Source organism: Delphinus delphis, chromosome 19 (assembly GCF_949987515.2).
Source record: "Delphinus delphis chromosome 19, mDelDel1.2, whole genome shotgun sequence".
Classification (NCBI taxonomy): Eukaryota; Metazoa; Chordata; class Mammalia; order Artiodactyla; family Delphinidae; genus Delphinus; species Delphinus delphis.
The window spans coordinates 44,148,578-44,168,049 of record NC_082701.1 but is presented as its reverse complement, the minus strand read 5'-3'; the positions used below and the strand labels follow the sequence as shown (position 1 = coordinate 44,168,049).

General features: G+C 44.4%; 1 protein-coding gene across 3 annotated transcripts in view; it reads left to right on the top strand.

Moving 5' to 3' along the window:
- Positions 1–19,472, top strand: part of PHF12 (PHD finger protein 12) — a 40,218-nt gene that overhangs the window by 733 nt on the left and 20,013 nt on the right. For all 3 annotated transcript variants that reach the window (XR_009516977.1, XR_009516978.1, XM_059997242.1), the window contains exon 2: positions 552–733. Coding sequence is in view for 1 of the 3 variants with exons in the window: in XM_059997242.1 (XP_059853225.1) it covers positions 552–733 (182 nt within the window). In the remaining 2 variants the exon portion in view is untranslated. The remainder of the gene's footprint in view (positions 1–551; positions 734–19,472) is intronic.

The following is a 19,472-nucleotide window of genomic DNA, read 5'->3' as shown; positions in this document are numbered from 1 at the left end:
CCGGGGGACGGGGGGGCTCTTCCTCACCCAGACTCTCCCTCCCATCTTTGCAACTCGGGGGGTTACGCTCAGCCGCCGAGGACGTTTGCAGCAGTTTCACCTACCCGCCGCCCTCGATTCGCTCTCCCGAGGCGCCAACCCACTCCATCTCGTTGCACCGGCGGGCCTCCCCACCCCCTTCTTGTCGGCCCCTTTGTGCTTCCCCCAGCACGTCCGGGTACTGGGCTTCAGGCCTCTCCCGAGCCTGGCTTTGGAGTCCCCCACTGTCCATACAAGGAAGTGGCGAGAAGGGAACCGCGCACCCTCTCCCCATCCCCCTACTCTGATCCTCCCCATTTGGAAGAAGCCGTTCTCGTTGTTGTGCTGCAGGAACGCGGTTAGGTTGGGCTCCCCCTGGTTCCGGGGGCTGAGAGGTTCTGGGAGCAGGCTGGATGGGAGGAAGAAGGACAAAAGGGGGGAGAGGGGTGGGTGACGGAGAAGCCGCGCCGGGGGGGCGACGGACCGCCCGGGACCTCCGGGTGTGCACACACGCCATTTGTATGTGTGTGCAGCAAATCCAAGCTCTGCTGGCTCCCCCCAAGACGGACGAGGCAGAAAAGCGGAGTCGGAAGCCTGAGAAGGAGCCCCGGCGAAGCGGCAGGGCCACCAACCACGACAGCTGCGATAGCTGCAAAGAAGGTGGGGATCTCCTGTGCTGTGACCACTGCCCGGCCGCCTTCCATCTCCAGTGCTGGTAAGGTCTGGGGACCCCTCCGGAGCCCCTTGGCGGACCCTTCTCGGAACATTCCTTCACCCGGCCTACCCCTGGCTGCCGAAATAACGGGCGCTTGCAGCCGCTAGCTTTCTGCAGCCGCTGGGGCCAGCGCCTCCCCGCCCCCAGGTGCTGCCCGGATCCGGCCGTTTGGGGGGGGAGGAGCAGCTGTGGGTCCGGACCCCGAGGTGGGGGTTGGGAGGGGTGAGGAGAGCCCCATCTGGGATTGGAAGTCGCTGAGGAGCCGGGACGGAGCCGGTGGGGCACGGCCGACGGTGGCGGGGAGGAAGGGGAGGAGCTCCGGGCCCTGCGCCGCTCGCCTCCCCGCGCGCCTGCCGCCCTCGGGCTCCTGCCTGGCTGGGCTGTCCTCGCGGTGGGTGCGCGGAGCCCTCGGCGGCCGGAGCTGCCCTGGTCCAGACCCGCGGGACCCGGCGCCCGGGCGCTCCCGGCTGTGGAAGAAATCATGGAGGGTGTCTCTCGAGTCCGCCTCTTCTCTCTGCCTCTCTGTTTACAATATGGCGACCTGCCTTTAAATTATATTTTTATTCTCAGCGCCATTTTGGCTGCATATATGATTTGCAAACGTCTCCCGGGGAACGGTGGGGGTTGCCTCGGGGTCCTTTCTGCGGAAGCTCCTCGGGGGCCGGGGCTGGGATCTTGCCGCTTTAGTCCCCTTTCTCTGCCGCCGCTTGCCCCCTGTTGCCTGTCGGAGCTGCCTCCCTCTTCCCTCCCCGCCCCGCGCTGCCGCCTCTTGGGAAATCGGGCCGGGTTAGACAATTAAAATTGCCATTGGGCGCCGATTTCACTTCTCCGCTCGGGATCGGCGAACCCTTCGCTGCAGAATCCTTTGCTGTCGGGGTTAGGATTGTGTGTGGTGGCCCCGCGAGGGCATTTTTAAGGACCGGAGCAAAAAAGCTGTGCGCTTTCCCCCCACCCCCCCACCACCCCCGCGACGCTTACTGAACGCGAGGGGAGGGGAGAGACCGAAGAGGGAGGGAGGGACCAGGGTTGGTCGCCCGCTGCTTGATCCTCCTCTGCAGCTCAGCCCAGAACAATCCGGCCAAGAAGAGTTTAAACTCCAGGTTCTGCCTGGAGAAATCACCTCTGCCCTCCACAAAAATCCCACATCTGCGCCGGGACCCCGATTGCATCTTGTTCTGATGGGTCTTGTTCTGTTCAGCAACAGTTGACTGAGGCAGGCGTTTATGAGAGGAGATGGCTGGAGAGAGCGGGAAGGAGAGGGGCTGTTCTGTTTGTTCCCACCCGTTTTTGATGTTGCCTTTTTTAGCCCTCTGTTTAAAAAAAAAAAAAAAAAAAGTGAGGTTTTCCTTAAGCTCTCTACACAGTTCCATTCACATTCTGTTTCTCGGTTGGTGGAGTAGTGCCCACTGTATATTTGTACTAATTGCAGGTTTTGGAACACTTATTAGACAGATGACTGATACTGGGCAAATTAAGTCTGTAGTCAGAAGTTTTGTAGGAAGCTCCCATTACCATTCCCAAGATTCCTTTGCCCAGGAGAGCACCCTATCTTGGCTTGTAATGTTGCAGGGACAAAAATGATTATCCTGGAGGAAGCTTTGCCAATGGCTTTAAAATTTTTATTGTGAAGTGACTAATACCAGCAGTAAGGTTCTGTGGTTTTTAACCTTTGCTTCCTGTTGGTATAAGGTGTAATCCACCTGGGGAAAAAAATCTCCTGTCAAGTTTCCTGTGCTGTTCTTGAGCACAGAAGAGATTTGTACCTGGATGTGTTGTGTTGCTCTGGTTGAGAATTAAACTTGAGCTGATTTTTTTTTTATTGCGCTTGTTTGATACATACTAAGACTGAATTGTAGACTTCTTGATTTAAAATGTGGGTTAATGTTTTACCTGTAGAATGAAGTTACCGTTAACCAAGAATGGTGATTCCCATACTGAGTGAGAATTTTGTAAGCTCTTTATTATTGTTTGTTTAATAAAGCTGAAATTGTTTATTAGAAACTTCAGGCATAGAAAAAGTGTGCTGTTTTGCCTGAGATTGGGCTTTCGAACTATAAAACCTAACCCCTGAATCTTTGAATTTGATGAGTTCAAGTCTTGTCAAATTGTAACAATTAACAGTTCTACTTTAGCTGGTAGGAGAGAGGGAGGGGTTTCTAGCTGTTAGTGAGATTCAGACTGTGCATTTCATTGACTACTTTTTTTTTTAAGACCATGAATGGGAACTGGTAATCAGAGCTTTGCGAATCCTAGTAAATGAGGCAGAGCTTGTTTCACATCTCCAGTTCCCTCTTTGAAGATGCCAGGACTGAATGTACCATTGACTTATCTGAGTAGTTATATAAATCACAAAACGTTGCAGATATTGGTACAAAGGCAGGAACCCTTCTTTCAAGTGAGGGTTACCCCACTTTCCTGCCTCCTACCCCACACTCTTCTAGCCCAAGTGAAGTATTTCATTAACCATCTCAACCCAAGTAGTTAGGTCAAGCACTTAATGGTGTCAGAAAATTTTGATTCCTGGGTGTGCTCATGGTAATTTGTCCCGTTATTGTTTATTTGTGTCATGTGGGAGTGAGGTTAGGAGGTGTGACTATATTTTCTCTTCCTTCCCTTTTTAACTAAGACTGGATTATTTAGGTAAGCATAGTAATGATAATTTTCCTTATGTACAGAATGTTCAAAAGTGAAGGTGGCGTTTTACAAACACTGTAGGTCATAATTGCAGTGCTGCTGTGGGTCTCCATTCAAAATTCTGTGAGACAAGTCCTCTTTCAGTCTCTGGTGGCCTTGCCAGCTTGCCTCCCAGTGAACAGCATCTAGTAAAATGCTCCCGAAGTGATTCTAGGCAAGCTTTACCTCCTGGGCTTAGTGACATGGCCATAACCACAGGGGATTTTTCCTAAGATAATCTACTGGAGGAAATGACTGGTCACATAAGCTGTATTAATTGTCTTGTCTTATCTCAGGGGCCAGGGCTCTGTATGAGGAACAGTCCTTTCTTCCCAGTTAGACTGGGAGCCCTATTTCTGGGTTTTCTCTGATGATCTGGGTGAGGGAATGAATTGTCCTGTGCTCAGTACCATGAACTCATTGAAGAATTAAACTTGAGGAGCTGATGTCTTCATATTTGTTTAAGTGATAGTATAATCATTTTATCCAAGTTTAACTGGTTTATCAATTATTCAGAGTGGGGTTAGGGGTTACTAAACCTGCTCCTAGAGAATTAGGAAGAGATGTTTTTAAGTGTTCCCTGGGGAACCTTACCTTTATCATAATTGTCGTGCAATAAGTTGAGCTTTCCGAAAATACTGATCTCCATGGACTGGTCTCTAAAAATTGGCCTTAAAAAAAAAAAAAAAATTAGACTAACTGGTGGAGCTCTGGTTGCCGCCGACCCATCTTTCTGTTTGAGATGGATAGGATTGTTCTCACTGAGAAAGTGAATACCATAGGCATCGGTAATGGGGCTGACTGGAACCTGGATGGTTTCCTCTGATTGCATTTTGCTCCAAACAGTCTGAGGGACCAGAACGGTCTGGTTGAGAAGTGCATCTACCTCAGCAGACCTCAGCATGGTCGCTTCCCGTCAGACAGATTTCTGTAGCATTTGCCTCCGCATGTTATATTTGGAATTGTTGGCCGGCTTTCCTCTCTCTGGTGTTGGCAGCATGATCCAAAATGAGGTTTTCGAAGAATGAGAGTAAAAAGGTCTCTGTGCACAGGCAAAACTAAGCTCAGCTTGGAGTTTTGCATATTTAATTTTCAGTGAGTCATAACAAGAAAGGTTTCACACACACAGTAGAAAACTGCCTTGCAGAAAATCTATACTGTTTGAACTTTTAAGGAGGTGATTTTTCTGATTTTGTTGTGTTTATTAGCTCGTCATTAGAATAGTATCAGGCAAGTGGTGAATTAAAATACATTTGTTTTAACATTATCTTATACATCTTTTGTTTCTGACATTCCAAGTGCTTGGAAGCCTGGCACTGAAGAACTGGAGGTGACAGCATCTGGACTCCCTCCCTTCACTCTGCCCCCTCAATAGTAAAATAACTCAACAATAAACAAACCTAATTTGGTTTTGTGTGTATTTTATTTATTTTTGCATTTGCTGTGTTGTGTTGGAATCTGGGTGTGTAGTATTGTTTTTAAATGGTCCACTCAAACAGGAGGGGTCTAGTAACATTTAACTTTAACTCAATTTCACATGCATGCTTCGTCAAATTAATGTGGGGCTCCGGGACCAATTTTTATGAAATGAGTACTTTAGTTCAAAGATAAGGGATAATCGCTGTTTAAAAATATAAGACTAATACTTGGTATGAGTTGTTTACTCAAAAAATGTTTGTGAACCAGATGGCTTTGGTTGAGAAAGGAAGCGTCAGAAATATTAAAACCAGAAAGAGAGGTAATACTTCTCAGAGGTAACAGTTTTTGTGTAATTTAAGGCAAGTACTTAGTGGTACTGTTGTAGGAAATTTTTCATTTCGGGCTTGTCCCAAAATTAATTACCATACTCAGTGAAAGGTAGAATGCAGTTATAATCTCATCCATCTCCTGCTGTTCCTTAAGGCTCTGAAAGTACTTTACAGATGGGCTCCACTAGTACATTAGTGCTGTTTGGGGCCTTTGTAAATGAGTTGTGTGGTTTTTTACATGTTTAAATGTGCAAAAGCCATATTTAGGTACAGCCTTCATTTTAATCTGGAGATGAGATTCATGTTGGTCTTTTTAAAATTCTTAATCAAGTATGTTTCCAAGAGATTTTTTTTTTTTTTTTTTTTTTTGCGGTACGCGGGCCTCTCACTGTTGTGGCCTCTCCGGTTGCGGAGCACAGGCTCCGGACGCACAGGCTCAGCGGCCATGGTTCACGGGCCCAGCCCCTCCGGGGCATGTGGGATCCTCCCGGACCGGGGCACTAACTCGTGTCCCCTGCATTGGCAGGCGGACTCTCAACCACTGCGCCACCAGGGAAGCCCCAAGAGAATTTTTTTAAAGCCAAATCATAAAGACAAATAAATTACCTGATTTGAACTGAAAAGGAATTCAAATTGTCACTACTGTGTGTTGAATGAAACACTGTTTTTTATTAAGCTCTGAGTGAAAGTACAAGTGTTACTCAAAAGGGCTCAGTGAGTTTTCCAGTTTCATCCTTCTAGCATTTGTTGGTGCTTCATTCCTTTTTATGGCTGAATACTATTCTGTGTATGGCTATACCATATTTTTGTAGTCCATTCATCAGTCGATGGATATTTGGGTTGTTTCTTCTTTTTGCTATTGTGAATAATCATGCTGTGAATACTTGTGTGCAAGTTTTTTTGTGGATATCTGTTTTCATTTCTCTTAGGTATATACCCAGGAGTGAAATCACTGGGTCATATGGTAACTCTTACATTTAACCGATGAAGAACTGCCAGACTATTTTCCAAAGTGGCTGCATCATTTTACATTCCCACCAGCAGTGTATGAGCATTCCAGTTTCTCCACATGCTTTCCAATACTTGCTATTACCTGTCTTCTTGATTAAAGCCATCCTATGGCTATGAAGTGCTATCTCATTGTGGTTTTGATTTGCATTTGCCTGGTGGCTAACGATACTGAACATCTTTTCATGTGCTTCTTGGCCATTTGTATATTTTCTTGGAGAAATGTCTATTCAGATCTTTGTCCAATTTTTATCAGCTTATTAGGTTTTTTATTATTGAGTTGTAAAAGTTCTCTATATATTCTAGATACAAGTCCCTTGTCAGATATATGATTTGCAAGTCTTTTCTCCCATTCTGTGGGTTGTCTTTTCACTTCCCCTATCTTTTTATTTTTAAATTTTTAGTCTTACCTAGAAAAAGATGGTTGATTTAAGTACACTTAAATGTCTATGCCTATATTGTCTATGTAATGACAGTAAGTAAAGGATTTTTTCTGTGAACTCAGTCAAGATGATGTGTCTCAGTGGAGGGAACCTTATGATGATTTGGTATGTTGCTATTTCAGCTTTTCTGGGTGACCCCTCTTAGCAAAGAAGTCTAAGGCTGGAAGTTACCCTAGAGGAAGTATAAAAAATCCACCACCTGCCCTAAGGCAGGATGCTCACCTGGCTCCCACCAGCCAGAATAGAAAATTTCTGTGTATAGGCACTTCTCATACTTGGAGGCCCCTGGTTCCTGGTTTAAGGAGGAAGATTTTAATCACCTCAGTTTGATTGGTAACTGCTTGGGGTGGAAATAACTACAGATCAGTTAATGAGCTTTTGATCTCGGTGAACAAGAACAAAAAGTTGTTCGAACAGTGCAGTGAACTCACCTATTTATACGTGTCTTTATGTAAGTCCAGATAACAGTAAATAGGGAGGCGGCATGCAGAGAATATTTGCTTGAAGGTTTTATATAGCTTATAAAAAGAAACCGTCTGCTTTGATGCTCCCTAGAAATGCAGGTGTCCTGCTTCTTAACAGAAATGGGTATATTTTTTCTTCTACAAGTGATATGGCGATAGAAAATAGATGAAGCTGAATGTTGTTTGCTTTGAGTTATGAGTAGAATACTGAAATCCATCTCTGAACTTTCTTGTCCCACCCCCAGCACATACACAACAGTTCCTTGGGTGTGTAGTTAAGCAGACCAATCTGGTGGAAAATTCTGGTTGAGGTTATGTTGGCATTTACTATGGTAATGCAGCACAGGCACCTGGAAATGCATTCTTGTTTTCTGGGGTTTTTTTGTTTGTTTTTGTTTTTTATCTTTGGCTGTACTGGGTGTTCATTGCCACACGCAGGCTCTTCGTTGTGGGCTCAGTAGTTGCGCATACACAACAGTTCCTTGGGTGTGTAGTTAAGCAGACCAATCTGGTGGAAAATTCTGGTTGAGGTTATGTTGGCATTTACTATGATAATGCAGCACAGGCACCTGGAAATGCATTCTTGTTTTCTGGGGTTTTTTTGTTTGTTTTTGTTTTTTATCTTTGGCTGTACTGGGTGTTCATTGCAACACGCAGGCTCTTCGTTGTGGGCTCAGTAGTTGCAGCCTGAGGGCTTAGTTGCCACGTGGCATGTGGGATCCCAGTTCCCCGACCAGGGATTGAACCCATGTCCCCTGCATTGGAAGACGGATTCTTAACCACTGGACCACCAAGGAAGTCCCTGCATTTTTGTTTTAAGGTGCCAGAGTTTTAAGTCACCAGAGCAGGAAAAAAAAAAGTTTGTTTTCCCACCTCCACTGTGCTCTTCCTTTGACTTAAAGTCCCCAGGGAGTACAACATGGCCAGCTGCATTGCCATTCAATGAGTGACACTTATAAGAGCACCTCTGCATAATGCTAGCCTCCCAAGAGACAGGACAGGAGTACAGCTGTCCCCCTGCCAGTTTCCTGAAAGAGGAGGACATTGTATTCAGTGCAAGTCCTAGACCAAATTTCAGAAAGGCACTTTGGTGTTGCAGATTTGTCACCATGCCCAGGACGCATGCACAGGTCGCTCGCTGACTGCTTTTCCCATGACTCAACAACAGTTAAGAATAAGAAGGTGACTCTTTTTTCTGCCTGCCACTTACAGATATCAAAATCCTCATCCTTTAAGCCTTTAATTATTTCTAAATCTAGTCTCAGCAAATAAGAATAAAGACGAAGTTTTGTGTGAGAGGCAAAAGACACTGAGGGGTATAATGGGCACTGACAAAAGAAGAAACTATTGATTGGACCCATCAGTAAAAAGGAACTTGGCTGTTACATACAGCTGTTGCTGAATTCACAATAAGCAAATTCCAAGTACACCTTGCAGATTGATGAAATTTTCTAAATAAAGAAAAACTTGACTCACTCATTCAAAGAACTACTCCTTTCCCTTTTGCAATCCTGTACTAAATGTTCATTAAACTACTTGAAAGCCAGAGACTGACCCATTTCCTCTGCTCTTTGCTGCGTAATACTTAGTGGTATTACAAATGAGAGACGTGCAAAGATAAACACTGGTTGGGGAACAGAAATGATGTGTGGGTTCTTCGAAGTGGATGGTACCTTTGTTAACACAAACACATGGTGACTATTCCGTTCTCCCTAATTACGTTTGCTTTTCTGTATGTTAGTAGCTTTGGTGTTTAATCTTTGCCCTTCCCCTGTTTTCTGACAAATTGTACAGGGTATCTCCCAGGAAATGTTTCCCGGTCTTGAAAGGACAAAAGACTTAGTAACAGCAGGGTGGGGGAGGCAGGTGGCGGGGACTCAGTGCCTGAACCTAGCGTTAGTCTTTCCCACTGATTTGGGCTCTGCGTGAGGCTCTTTTTGAAATAAGCTCAAGTGAGCAGGAGAGGACTCTCTGTGGGGTTTGAGCTTAACTGTAGCCCAAAGACATCATTTTACCTCCAGGCCAGGCAGGGGTGGGGGTACCTCTCAGAATTACTAGCAACGTTGAATTCTAGGGTGGAAACCTGTTTGTAGCAGCACGAGCACATTTATAGTCTTTTATCCAGCTGTGATCCTCAGAGGGTTGTTGGATATTTTTTCCTCCTGTCTGCATTTGTACAAAGAACAGAGCAGAGAAGCTAATGAAGTGCACGGAACTTTGAGTGAGTTTAGAAAAGTCTCTGCATTACAACTGGGCAATGTGGAGCTACTCCTGTTCTTTCCACCAGCCATGGGCTCCTGTGATGAGCTGTGAGCTTTTTAATTCCCATGTTCACTGAACCCTCAGGTAGAGTTCTACTGATTCTTTTTTTTTTTTTTTTTGGCTGCGTTGCATCTTCCTTGCTGTGCACGGGCTTTCTCTAGTTGCAGCGAGCAGGGGCTACTCTTCGTTGTGGTGCACAGGCTTCTCATTGCGGTGGCTTCTCTTGCTGCAGAGCATGGGATCTAGGTGCACGGGCTTCAGTAGTTGCAACACGTGGGCTCAGTAGTTGTGGCTCATGGGCACACGGGCTTAGTTGCTCTGCGGCATGTGGGATCTTCCCGGATCAGGGCTCGAACCCGTGTCCCCTGCATTGGCAGGCGGATTCTTAACAACTGTGCCACCAGAGAAGCCCCTCTACTGCTTCTTGGTTTTAACAAAGCTCTGGAAACATTAGAGGGAAACTCTATGGTGAACTTTTTCCATTAACAATCATCAATTATTGGTCAAAATACATTGTGAAGATTATACTACATAAATCTCATTAAATGTGTCTAAACCTGTAACTTTTCATAGTTCTATACATGGGTTGGCTATATTTAACTTTCCTTGATCTTGCCATTTTTTTGAAAGAGCGTCTTAAATGTAGGGAGAACTATGTCACTAATTTTGACCTTTATTGAGAAACACTGTTTTGCTTTATTATCTTTGTTTTGCTTTATCCCTCCTTGGTAGTCCTCTTGGTTTTGCCTGGCATAGATGACACTTCGCCATTCTAACTCAAAGCAATTCTGACGCCTGATTCCATGATATCAGACATCTTTGACTTCAGGCTGCAGTTTGTGGTGTTGTAGGAAGCTGTATAGTAAGAAAAGTGCCTGCAGGTTATTTAAGTTACGGGAAAGAGCTCATGTGCAAGGCTTGTATGCTTGCTGTATACAAGCTTTCCACAAATCTTAACATTTGTGTGCACACATTCAGGCCCTTAGGGTGACTGTTCTTTGGTTAGGGACCATCTGAGAGAAAAGTGGGCCAAAGGGAAAAATCATGGCACTCTGTCTCTGACAAGTATGTTCAACTCCTAAATAGGTCACCAGGGGTATAACTGGAAGGCTTCAGAAGCCCAAGTCCACACTTAGCTGTGGCATCAAACCACGACAGCACAGTTTGACAGCGTGCCCAGGAGATTACTTCAGTCATGCAGGGTGGGGAGCTTTGAGGTTTCTGAGTAAAATTGGGGGAGGGGCAAGGGTAAGGGTAAAAGAAGAGGGGAATAAGCCCTGTGCTGTTTTGGCCCCAATAGTAGCATTATTCTTTAATTTTTTTAAATTTTTGTTTGCATTGGGTCTTCATTGCTGCACATAGGCTTTCTCTAGTTGCAGCGAGCGGGGGCTGCTCTTACTTGCGATGTGCGGGCTTCTCATTGCAGTGGCTTCTCTTGTTGTGGAGCACGGGCTCTAGGCACGCAGGCTTCAGTAGTTGTGGCACATGGGCTTAGTTGTTCCGCGGCATGTGGGATCTTCCTGGGCCAGGGCTCGAACCCGTGTCCCTTGCACTGGCAGGCGGATTCTTTTTTTTTTTCTTTTTTAAAAATTTTATTTATTTATTTTTGGCTGCATTGGGTCTTCGTTGCTGTGCACAGGCTTTCTCTAGTTGCAGCGAGGGGGGCTACTCTTGGCTGCAGTGCACGGGCTTCTCATTGCGGTGGCTTCTCTTGTTGCGGAGCATGGGCTCCAGGCGTGCAGGCTTCAGTAGTTGTGGCACGCGGGCTCAGTAGTTGTGGCTCGCGGGCTCCAGAGCGCAGGCTCAGTAGCTGTGGCGCACGGGCTTAGTTGCTCCGCGACATGTAGGATCCTCCCGGACCAGGGCTCGAACCCGTGTCCCCTGCATTGGCAGGCAGATTCTCAACCACTGCGTGGCAGGAGGATTCTTAACCACTCCGCCACCAGGAAAGTCCCAGTAACATTATTCGTCCTCCTTCATTTTTTTTTTTTAGAAGACCCTGTCAGAGGAGAGTAAATGAAGCAGAAATCCTCCTTAGGGAAAAGCAGCTGAGCCTTGGGTAGAAACCCGCTCTACATTTAGTTGGATTTCAAATATTCTCCCTAGGATGTTATTATTTTTAGTTTTCCCAGCCTTTATAGAATTTTAGGTCCAATATCTGTAAGGTGTGAACTGGTCCAGATTCCCTGAGCTGTGTCTACAAGAAGAGTGTAGCCTCTTTCCTTATTCTTGATAGTCCCACTAAAATTTGACCACGGAACAGTACCCAGTTTTCCATACCTTTGAGACTCTTATGGAATACACAATTAAAATTGTTGGTTCTTTCCAATGGAATATTAGAAAGTGGAGTATTAGAAAGTGACTGTTGGGGATGTATGTATACATATAGCTGATTCACTTTGTTATACAGCAGAAACTACCACAACATTGTAGAGCAATTATACTCCAATAAAGATGATAAAAAAATTTTAAAATAAATAACTAAAATCCTTTGTTGCCAAAAAAAAAAAGAAAGTGACTGTTGAGGCCAGAATATTGACTCTTTTCTAAAATAGGTGGTCTCCAGCATCCATCATAAGGTGAATGAATGAAGCCCATTTTTAACTGTTTGCAGCCAGCTCATTTTCCATTGTAGAGAAGCCAGGATTGCAAGAATAGGCAAACCAGTGGTAGATCAGGTCCTGTGGCACCGGGCTTGGCTTGTAGAGAAGTTAGCAGAGGCAAACACCTGTTATAACTGTTGGTTCTACCCTCCCTCCTTCTTTCCCTGCACTTCTTATAACCCTCTTCTCCAGGTGTCCTTCACTGGGAGGATGCCCCAAGCCAGCTCTACATAGAAGGCAATAAAATTTGGGGGCACAGTCAGCTAGTTTGAAAGGATTATATGCCTGTGGAAGTGACGCAACTAGCTAAGTTTCTCAATAGGGCATTTGTAATGGCCTGGCATTTCATTGGCCTCCTTGTTAACACAGCTACTAAGGCTCTGCATGAAAGAACCAGCAGCCCTTGTACTTTTTATGTACTTTGTGGCATTAGCTGTATTTGAGTCAGTAGCTGGGGTAAAGGAGAGTAAGAAATTAAGGTTCAGGGACCCCCATGAACTTTCTCTCTGCTTTCATCTCTCCAGTATCCTTCGATATGACCCTCTTCTCTGCCTTTGAAAGGTAGGCCATCCATGAAGGGAAAAGCTGATGCCCACACAAGTGTCCAGAGAAAGCTTACTATTTCTGCTGACATTTAAATTTCATTAAATTTTGTTCGCTCAAAACACAGACCATTATATTTGGGAATTATTAATATAACTTTTAATTTAAGTTTTAAAAGATATTGTTAAATTAAACTTTACCCATCACCTCTTAGCTTTTCCAGGACAGAAGCTGATTTCAATTTATAAAAGGCTTGTTTTCTGTACTGATAGGTGCCTTTATAGATCAAGATGGCTGCTAGGAGGCTGGGACATGGTTGTGGTCCTGTCAGCGATCACCCTCACTCCCCTTTTAACTGGTACCAACACGTTTCCTGAGCGGACGGAGAGCAGCAGGGCCAGTCTGAGAGAGAGGAGGCCTGTTCCGCGCATGTATTGTCTTCTGCAGTTGGTCTTACACGATGCCGTGAAATATAGATGCAGGATTTTTATCTGGTAGTGGACCTCACATGGATGGATGAGACCCATGAACTGTGAAATTAAAAATCAAAACTGCTCAGTGCCGTTGTTTGCTTGCTGAATACCCCACCACCACCAAAGGGGGGGGGGGAGAGACATACAGATGATGCGGGGCGGCGGGCAGTGGAATCTTTCTTAGTCTGATATTTTATTTCAACTGAAATGACTGTTTATGTAGCTAGAGAGCTTCTGATTCTTGGAGAATGGTGGGTTCTGACAGGAGGGACCCTAACCAGGGTCATTTGACTGACCTCTTTTAGAAGAGAACCTGAGTGGAAGGCTGTTGTTGGTATATTGTGTGCAGACATGCTGTTTGCACAGTGTTCCTGTTAAGTGTTTGTGTTAAATAGAATATTTTTGTCAGTCCAGGAAGAGAAAATGGAGTGTGTTCTTTCCTAAGTATTTTTCATCCACTTGCTCCCTCTTGTCCTAAGACGTACACCAAAGCTTATGATTTGGTTAAGTGATATTTTCATGTCTCTCTGGCTGCCTTTGGCTCAAGTTTTAAAATGTCAGTGTTGCTTGGCTGGATGGACGGTTGCAAGCCATACATCAGTAACAACATATTAAAAAAAAAAAGTCCAGAGCCCAACACCATTTTTATCTGCATGTTATAATGTAAAAAATAGGTCTCTGAAATAAAAGGCAGTCTTTTCTGCTTCTCTGTCTCCCTTCACCTCTCCCCTCCTCCCTTTGTTCTCTTGTTCCCCTCCCCCTTCTCTCTTCCAGTTCCATATTGAAAAACTGCTTGTGCTGGGTGGATAATTAACGCAGAGCTATGGAGCAACAGGTCCCACTGGTGGCGACTAAATCTGAAGTAAATGTTAATGTCGTGCAGGTTCACATATATTAATAGGCGAGGGAGATGAGTGAGGTTAGACTCCGATCAACCACACTGGTATATGACTTGAAATAGATCCTCTTAATTAGAGAGCCAAGAACCATGACAACTACCAATATCTTCCACCTGCAGTGGTGAGCTGCAGCCTCATTAGTGAATGAAAGAGGCATTCTAAATTAAAACTGGGCTCTGTCCTTGGGCTGTAAGTTGGGATCATCTGGCTCTGGGCTTTGAATCTTTGACATGGAGAGGTCTGTCAGTGCAGGCATTACAGTTAGCTGAGGGGTGTATGTTTGTGGTTTTCTTTTCGATGACTCCAGAAATAGACCAATCTAGACACCCTGTTCAGCAACAGAGATGCATCATTTGCATTTGTTTATGGAAGTTCAGATGCCAGAGTCCCGCTGCAGAGGTTGGCTTTAGGAGTTTTAGTTTTAAAAAATTAATGTTTGTCCAGCTTTTTAGTTGGTTTGTGGGCAGATGTTACTGTTAACAGTTTATAGGCCCTCTCAGGCCTCACAGAGAGCCACACCAAACTCTGAGACGCATACTCTTCAGTTGTACAATCTCTGAAGATTTAGAGCTCTATTGTTATGAATTATTTTATAGCTAACAGTGTCTTCAAGATCAGGTAGTGGTTAAAATAAATAACAAGTTGGAGAGCAGTGAACAGTCACTTTCTGGCCAGGAATTGCAGGCCAGGGCTTTTTAACAAACGATCTGGAAGGAAACATCCAGAGCCATGAAGATGGGAAGATATTCTGCAAGAGCACCATGCTCACAGGGCACTCTCTTCTCTGCCATGGAGAAGAGTGCCTGTCTCGCAGCACCGCAGGCCATATTCTTTTGAAGTCAGAAAGTAAAATAAAGGCCCTTGGCCTGTTGGCTAAAGAGCTACCAGTTATCCAAGACAAGCCAGCTCACATACAGAAAATGACTCTTCCAGGACTCACCTTCCTTCCCAGGACATAGACAGTTCTCAGAAGGAATCTAAAGTTTCAAATAATATTGTGTGCTAGGTGGACTTTAGTCTCTGTTCCCAGGGAAATGTCTCCACTCCCAGAACCTTCCTTTCATCAGGTAGGTTTTCAAAATACAGAAATATACATTCTTCTAAAACTATAGTCTCCTCGTGAACACCTCAAGATCCTTAACTTCACCATCTTTAAAGGATCACTGGCTTAATTACCATTTGCTGAATAGCAGTTGTTGAGATGTGGAAAGAGTAGGGGAAAGGCCACCGTCACCTTCAGGTACCAAAAGACCAAAGTTCTGAGGCTCTGTGTTGAGTCTGGCATCCATGAACTGCTGAGTTTTATATAGGTCTGTATGGCAAGAATCAGAATCAGTTTGTAGTTGATTATATGTGGTCTCATTACCAACTGTCCTTTTCACATTATGATCCCTGAGAGCAAGGACCATTTTTGAAATCTCACCACTTAGCACGTTGTCTAGCATAACATAGTGTCCAGTAAATGCTTGAGTGATGAATGACTCTGGTCCTCTCTCCCTAAAGGCTGTGTTTCTTGATGGGTTAGATCATAACTTGTTTGCTTTGTGTCCTTCCTCTAGCATGGTACCTCCAGTGTGGCATTGGTTAGTAAGCAGTGGGAACTCAATAAATATTGACTAAAGGAGAGGGGAATGCTCAACCCTGTGGTTGAGGAAGATACTGTGACGGATATTCCACTGTGTTCCCTAGAAATAGGAGAACTACCTAGAAATCACACTGGGCTCAAGATTTGGAAGAACCAGGAAGCTGATTTTGGTTCTAATTCTGCTTTCTGACTCCATGGCTTTAGATAAGTCCGTTTAGAGATACCTGTATGATGGGAGTAAGAATTAATTTTCACTGTATGATGGTGAAGATCAAGTAAGAGCATCTGTGAAAACACTTTGTGAACTGTAATAGACTAGATGTAAAATGAGATTGTCACTCTGCTATTTCTAAGCTTTAGCGATTAGGAAGCATATTGATGTCTTTACAAGCAGCACTGGCTCATTACAGTGTTTTCATGGTTTTTACTGCTGAGCAGCAGAAACTGATAATTTCAGCACTACCTGACTTTTAACTTTTAATGATTTCCTTTTGTAGAGGATGGCTCTCAGTACCCTGTCTTCATTGATATATGGGGATGAGAGGGAGCTGGAACAGAGCCATGTTTTTCTTGACAGGCATATCATGATTTAAAGATTCTGGCATGCATATAATTGTTTTGAAGTTCATACTTAACTTATGAGAACATGGGGGGCAAGGAGCTTTAAGATGGGTGGGTGAGGTGGGGAAGTCCTCAGGATGTGTATGTGAGTACCCCGAGACTGCAGAATCTCCTTTCTCCCTGGAATCCTTTGTCTGTTGACAGTATTTCTCATATGGAACAAAATTAGTCTGTTTGCAGAACAACATCTTCCAGAACTAGTTCCTGAGCTTATTACCCCAATGGCAGCCTGTCTTTCCTTGAGTCATTTCATGAATCCTTTTCCTCTAGATGTTTGAGTTGAAAAACTGCCTTCTAATTTTTGGCTGTGCTGGGCCTTCGTTGCTGTGTGGGTTTTCTCTAGTTGTGGCAGGAGGGGGGCTACTCTTCCTTGCGGTGCGCAGGCTTCTCATTGCGGGCTTCTTGTTGCAGAGCACGGACTCTAGGTACACGAGCTTCAGTAGTTGTGGCATGCGGGCTCAGTAGTTGTGGCGCACGGGCTTAGTTGCTCCGTGGCCTGTGGGATCTTCCCGGACCAGGGCTCGAACCCACGTCCCCGGCATTGGCAGGCGGATTCTTAGCCACTGCGCCACCAGGGAAGTCCCACCATATTTTCAGATTTATTTCAAGATGCATGTTCTGTCTCTAAGAAAGCAGCAAAATCCCAACAACGCCTCACTCTTTTAAATGTTCTGTGTTCATCCTGGAGACAACACTCTGACTTTCCTGCATGGCTCCCTAAACTCCCAGCCTGAACTTTAGGGCAGACAAGAGGAGCCTGTGGCCATCATCTACAATTCTGAGAAATGTTTGTTCTTCAGCATGGTATCTCTGAAAGTGATCCTTTAGAAACTAACCAGGAGCTACTTTTGAAAGCCTCTTAATACAGATTTTGAGCATTTTACCCCTGTGTTAAGAAAGAGAAATGATGAGGACACAGGGAGGGGGAAGGGTAAGCTGGGGCAAAGTGAGAGAGTGGCATGTAGATATATACACTACCAAATGTAAAATAGATAGCTAGTGGGAAGCAGCCTCATAGCACAGGGAGATCAGCTCGGTGCTTTGTGACCACCTAGAGGGGTGGGATAGAGAGGGTGGGAGGGAGGGAGATGCAAGAGGGAAGAGATATGGGGATATATGTATATGTATAGCTGATTCATTTTGTTACAAAGCAGAAACTAACACACCATTGTAAAGCAATTATACTCCAATAAAGATGTTTAAAAAAAAAGAAAGAGAAATGGGAAATCAAATTGTTTAAAGAGGGTTTAAGTAGGTTACGGTATGAAGTTCAAGCTTGCAAATATGGACTTTGATGTCTTCTTATTGAAAACATAAGTAATTTCATGTGTTATTTAACCACCAGAACAAGTGTCTGCACATCCACATTGCCTTGCCTCATGACTTGGGTGGAGGGGGTTACATTCACTTCTTAGAAGCCCATTATTTTAGTGTTCCCCAGTTCTTTAAAGCTTTATTGAGTACCTACTGTGTGCCAGGCATAATGCAGAGTGTAGAGATACAAAGGTAAATGAGGCAGAGAAGGAGATTCAGGTACATAATATTTCACTATAGTATGGCCCAGAAGTGCTGTAGGGAATCAGGGGCTGTCAGAGGAGTCTTCCTGGAGATAGTGCCTGACTTGAGCTCCAAAAGATAAGGTGTTCACCAGGTGAAGGAGTGGGGGGAGGCTCAGCTTTTGTGGTTGTGGGTAGCAGAGAATGAGAATGATCAGAGAAAGGGTTGAGAAACAGTGTGGACTGTGTAGGGAGCCACCAGACTGATGGAGCTGGGGAAGGGACAGGGTTCTGGTTTGCAGTACTGAGGAGCTTGAACTTTATCCTGATGGGGTAAGGGCAATATTGAAGGGCTTTTTAATAAGGAGAATGATATGATCAGAATTGTGGCAGAATTATTCTGCCAGCAGGGTTGGAAATAGATTGAGGAAGGCAGGAAGAGTGGCCAGGGGGCCATTCACATCTTGGTAAAAGATCTAAGCCACTGCCGCCTTGCCTCACCCTTCTGTGCTTTACATGTTTGCTGTAGGGTATCTTGATACAAAACACAAAGTCAGTAGGCAGATGAAAAGAAATGATGAAAAACAGAATGAGAAATGGCAGCCTTTTCAGGATTAGTTTTAATATGACAGCTGCTGAAGCACAGCAGAGTCTGTAGGCCTTTGCACATTACATGCATGCATTTCATTAGTTTGGACATGGCCTATGCAGAAATACATTGGAGAGAACTAGGAAAGACTTTACAGGCGACATTCACTTGTGGCCCTCCAGGGCTTGAAGACCTGTCCCAGTAGGCCAGTGTGCCTCCAGTTTTATGCTTCCTGGTAAGGATCCTCCTGAGATTCCACCAAGGAAACAGAGGATAGGAAGCAAGGAGCTGTGAGGGCTTGGTGGACATCCTGACATGTATGCTCAGGGCTCCAGGGACGCATTAGCAAAGTGGGAGCTAGGAAAATTTGTCAAGCCAAGTGCTGTTTTAGGTAGAAACGGTAAAGCAGCCTAGCATTAAGGCCTGGGACTTAAGGGAGAGTCCTTATATATTCATAGTCTATGTATATATATATTTAGCATTTCTCATGTATTTTGAAAAAAAAATTTCCTCCATACCATTCCAAGTAGGTGACTCCCAGGAACCAAATGTAGGCATTTCTTAAGCGTAAACGTAGCCTTATTCTGTATAGCAGTGGTTTTCAAACTTTGGTATTGAGCAGAGAACTTGTTAAACATGAATTGCTGAGCCCCACTCCCAGAATTTCTAATTCAGTAGGCCTGGAGTGAGGTCTCAAAATTTGCATTTCTTCTTTTTTTTTTTTTTAATTGAAATATAGTTAATTTACAATGTGTTAGTTTCAAGTGTACAGCAAAGTGATTCAGTTATACATGTGGACACACACACACACACATACATTCTTTTTCAGATTCTTTTCCATTATAGGTTATTACAAGATGTTGAGTATAGTTCCCTGGGCTATACAGTAGGTCCTTGTTGTTTACCTGTTTTATATATAGTACTGTGTGTATATTTTAATCCCAGACTCCTAATTTATCTTCCCCCTACCCCTCATCCCCCTATGCTATGCCCTTTAGTAACCATAAATTGGTTTTCTGTGTCTGTAAGTCTTTTTCTATTTTCTAAGTGAGTTCATTTGTATCATTTTTTTTAGATTCCACATGTAAATGACATAGAATATTTGTCTTTCTCTGTCTGACTTACTTCACTTAGCTGCAAATGGCATTATTTCATTCTTTTTTATGACTGAGTAATATTCCATTGTATATATGTATCACATTTTCTTTATCCATTCACCTGTCGATGAACATTTAGGTTGCTTCCATGTCTTGGCTGTTGTAGATAGTGCTGCTGTGAACATTGGGGAGCATGTATCTTATCGAACAGAATTTGCATTTCTAATAAGTTCTC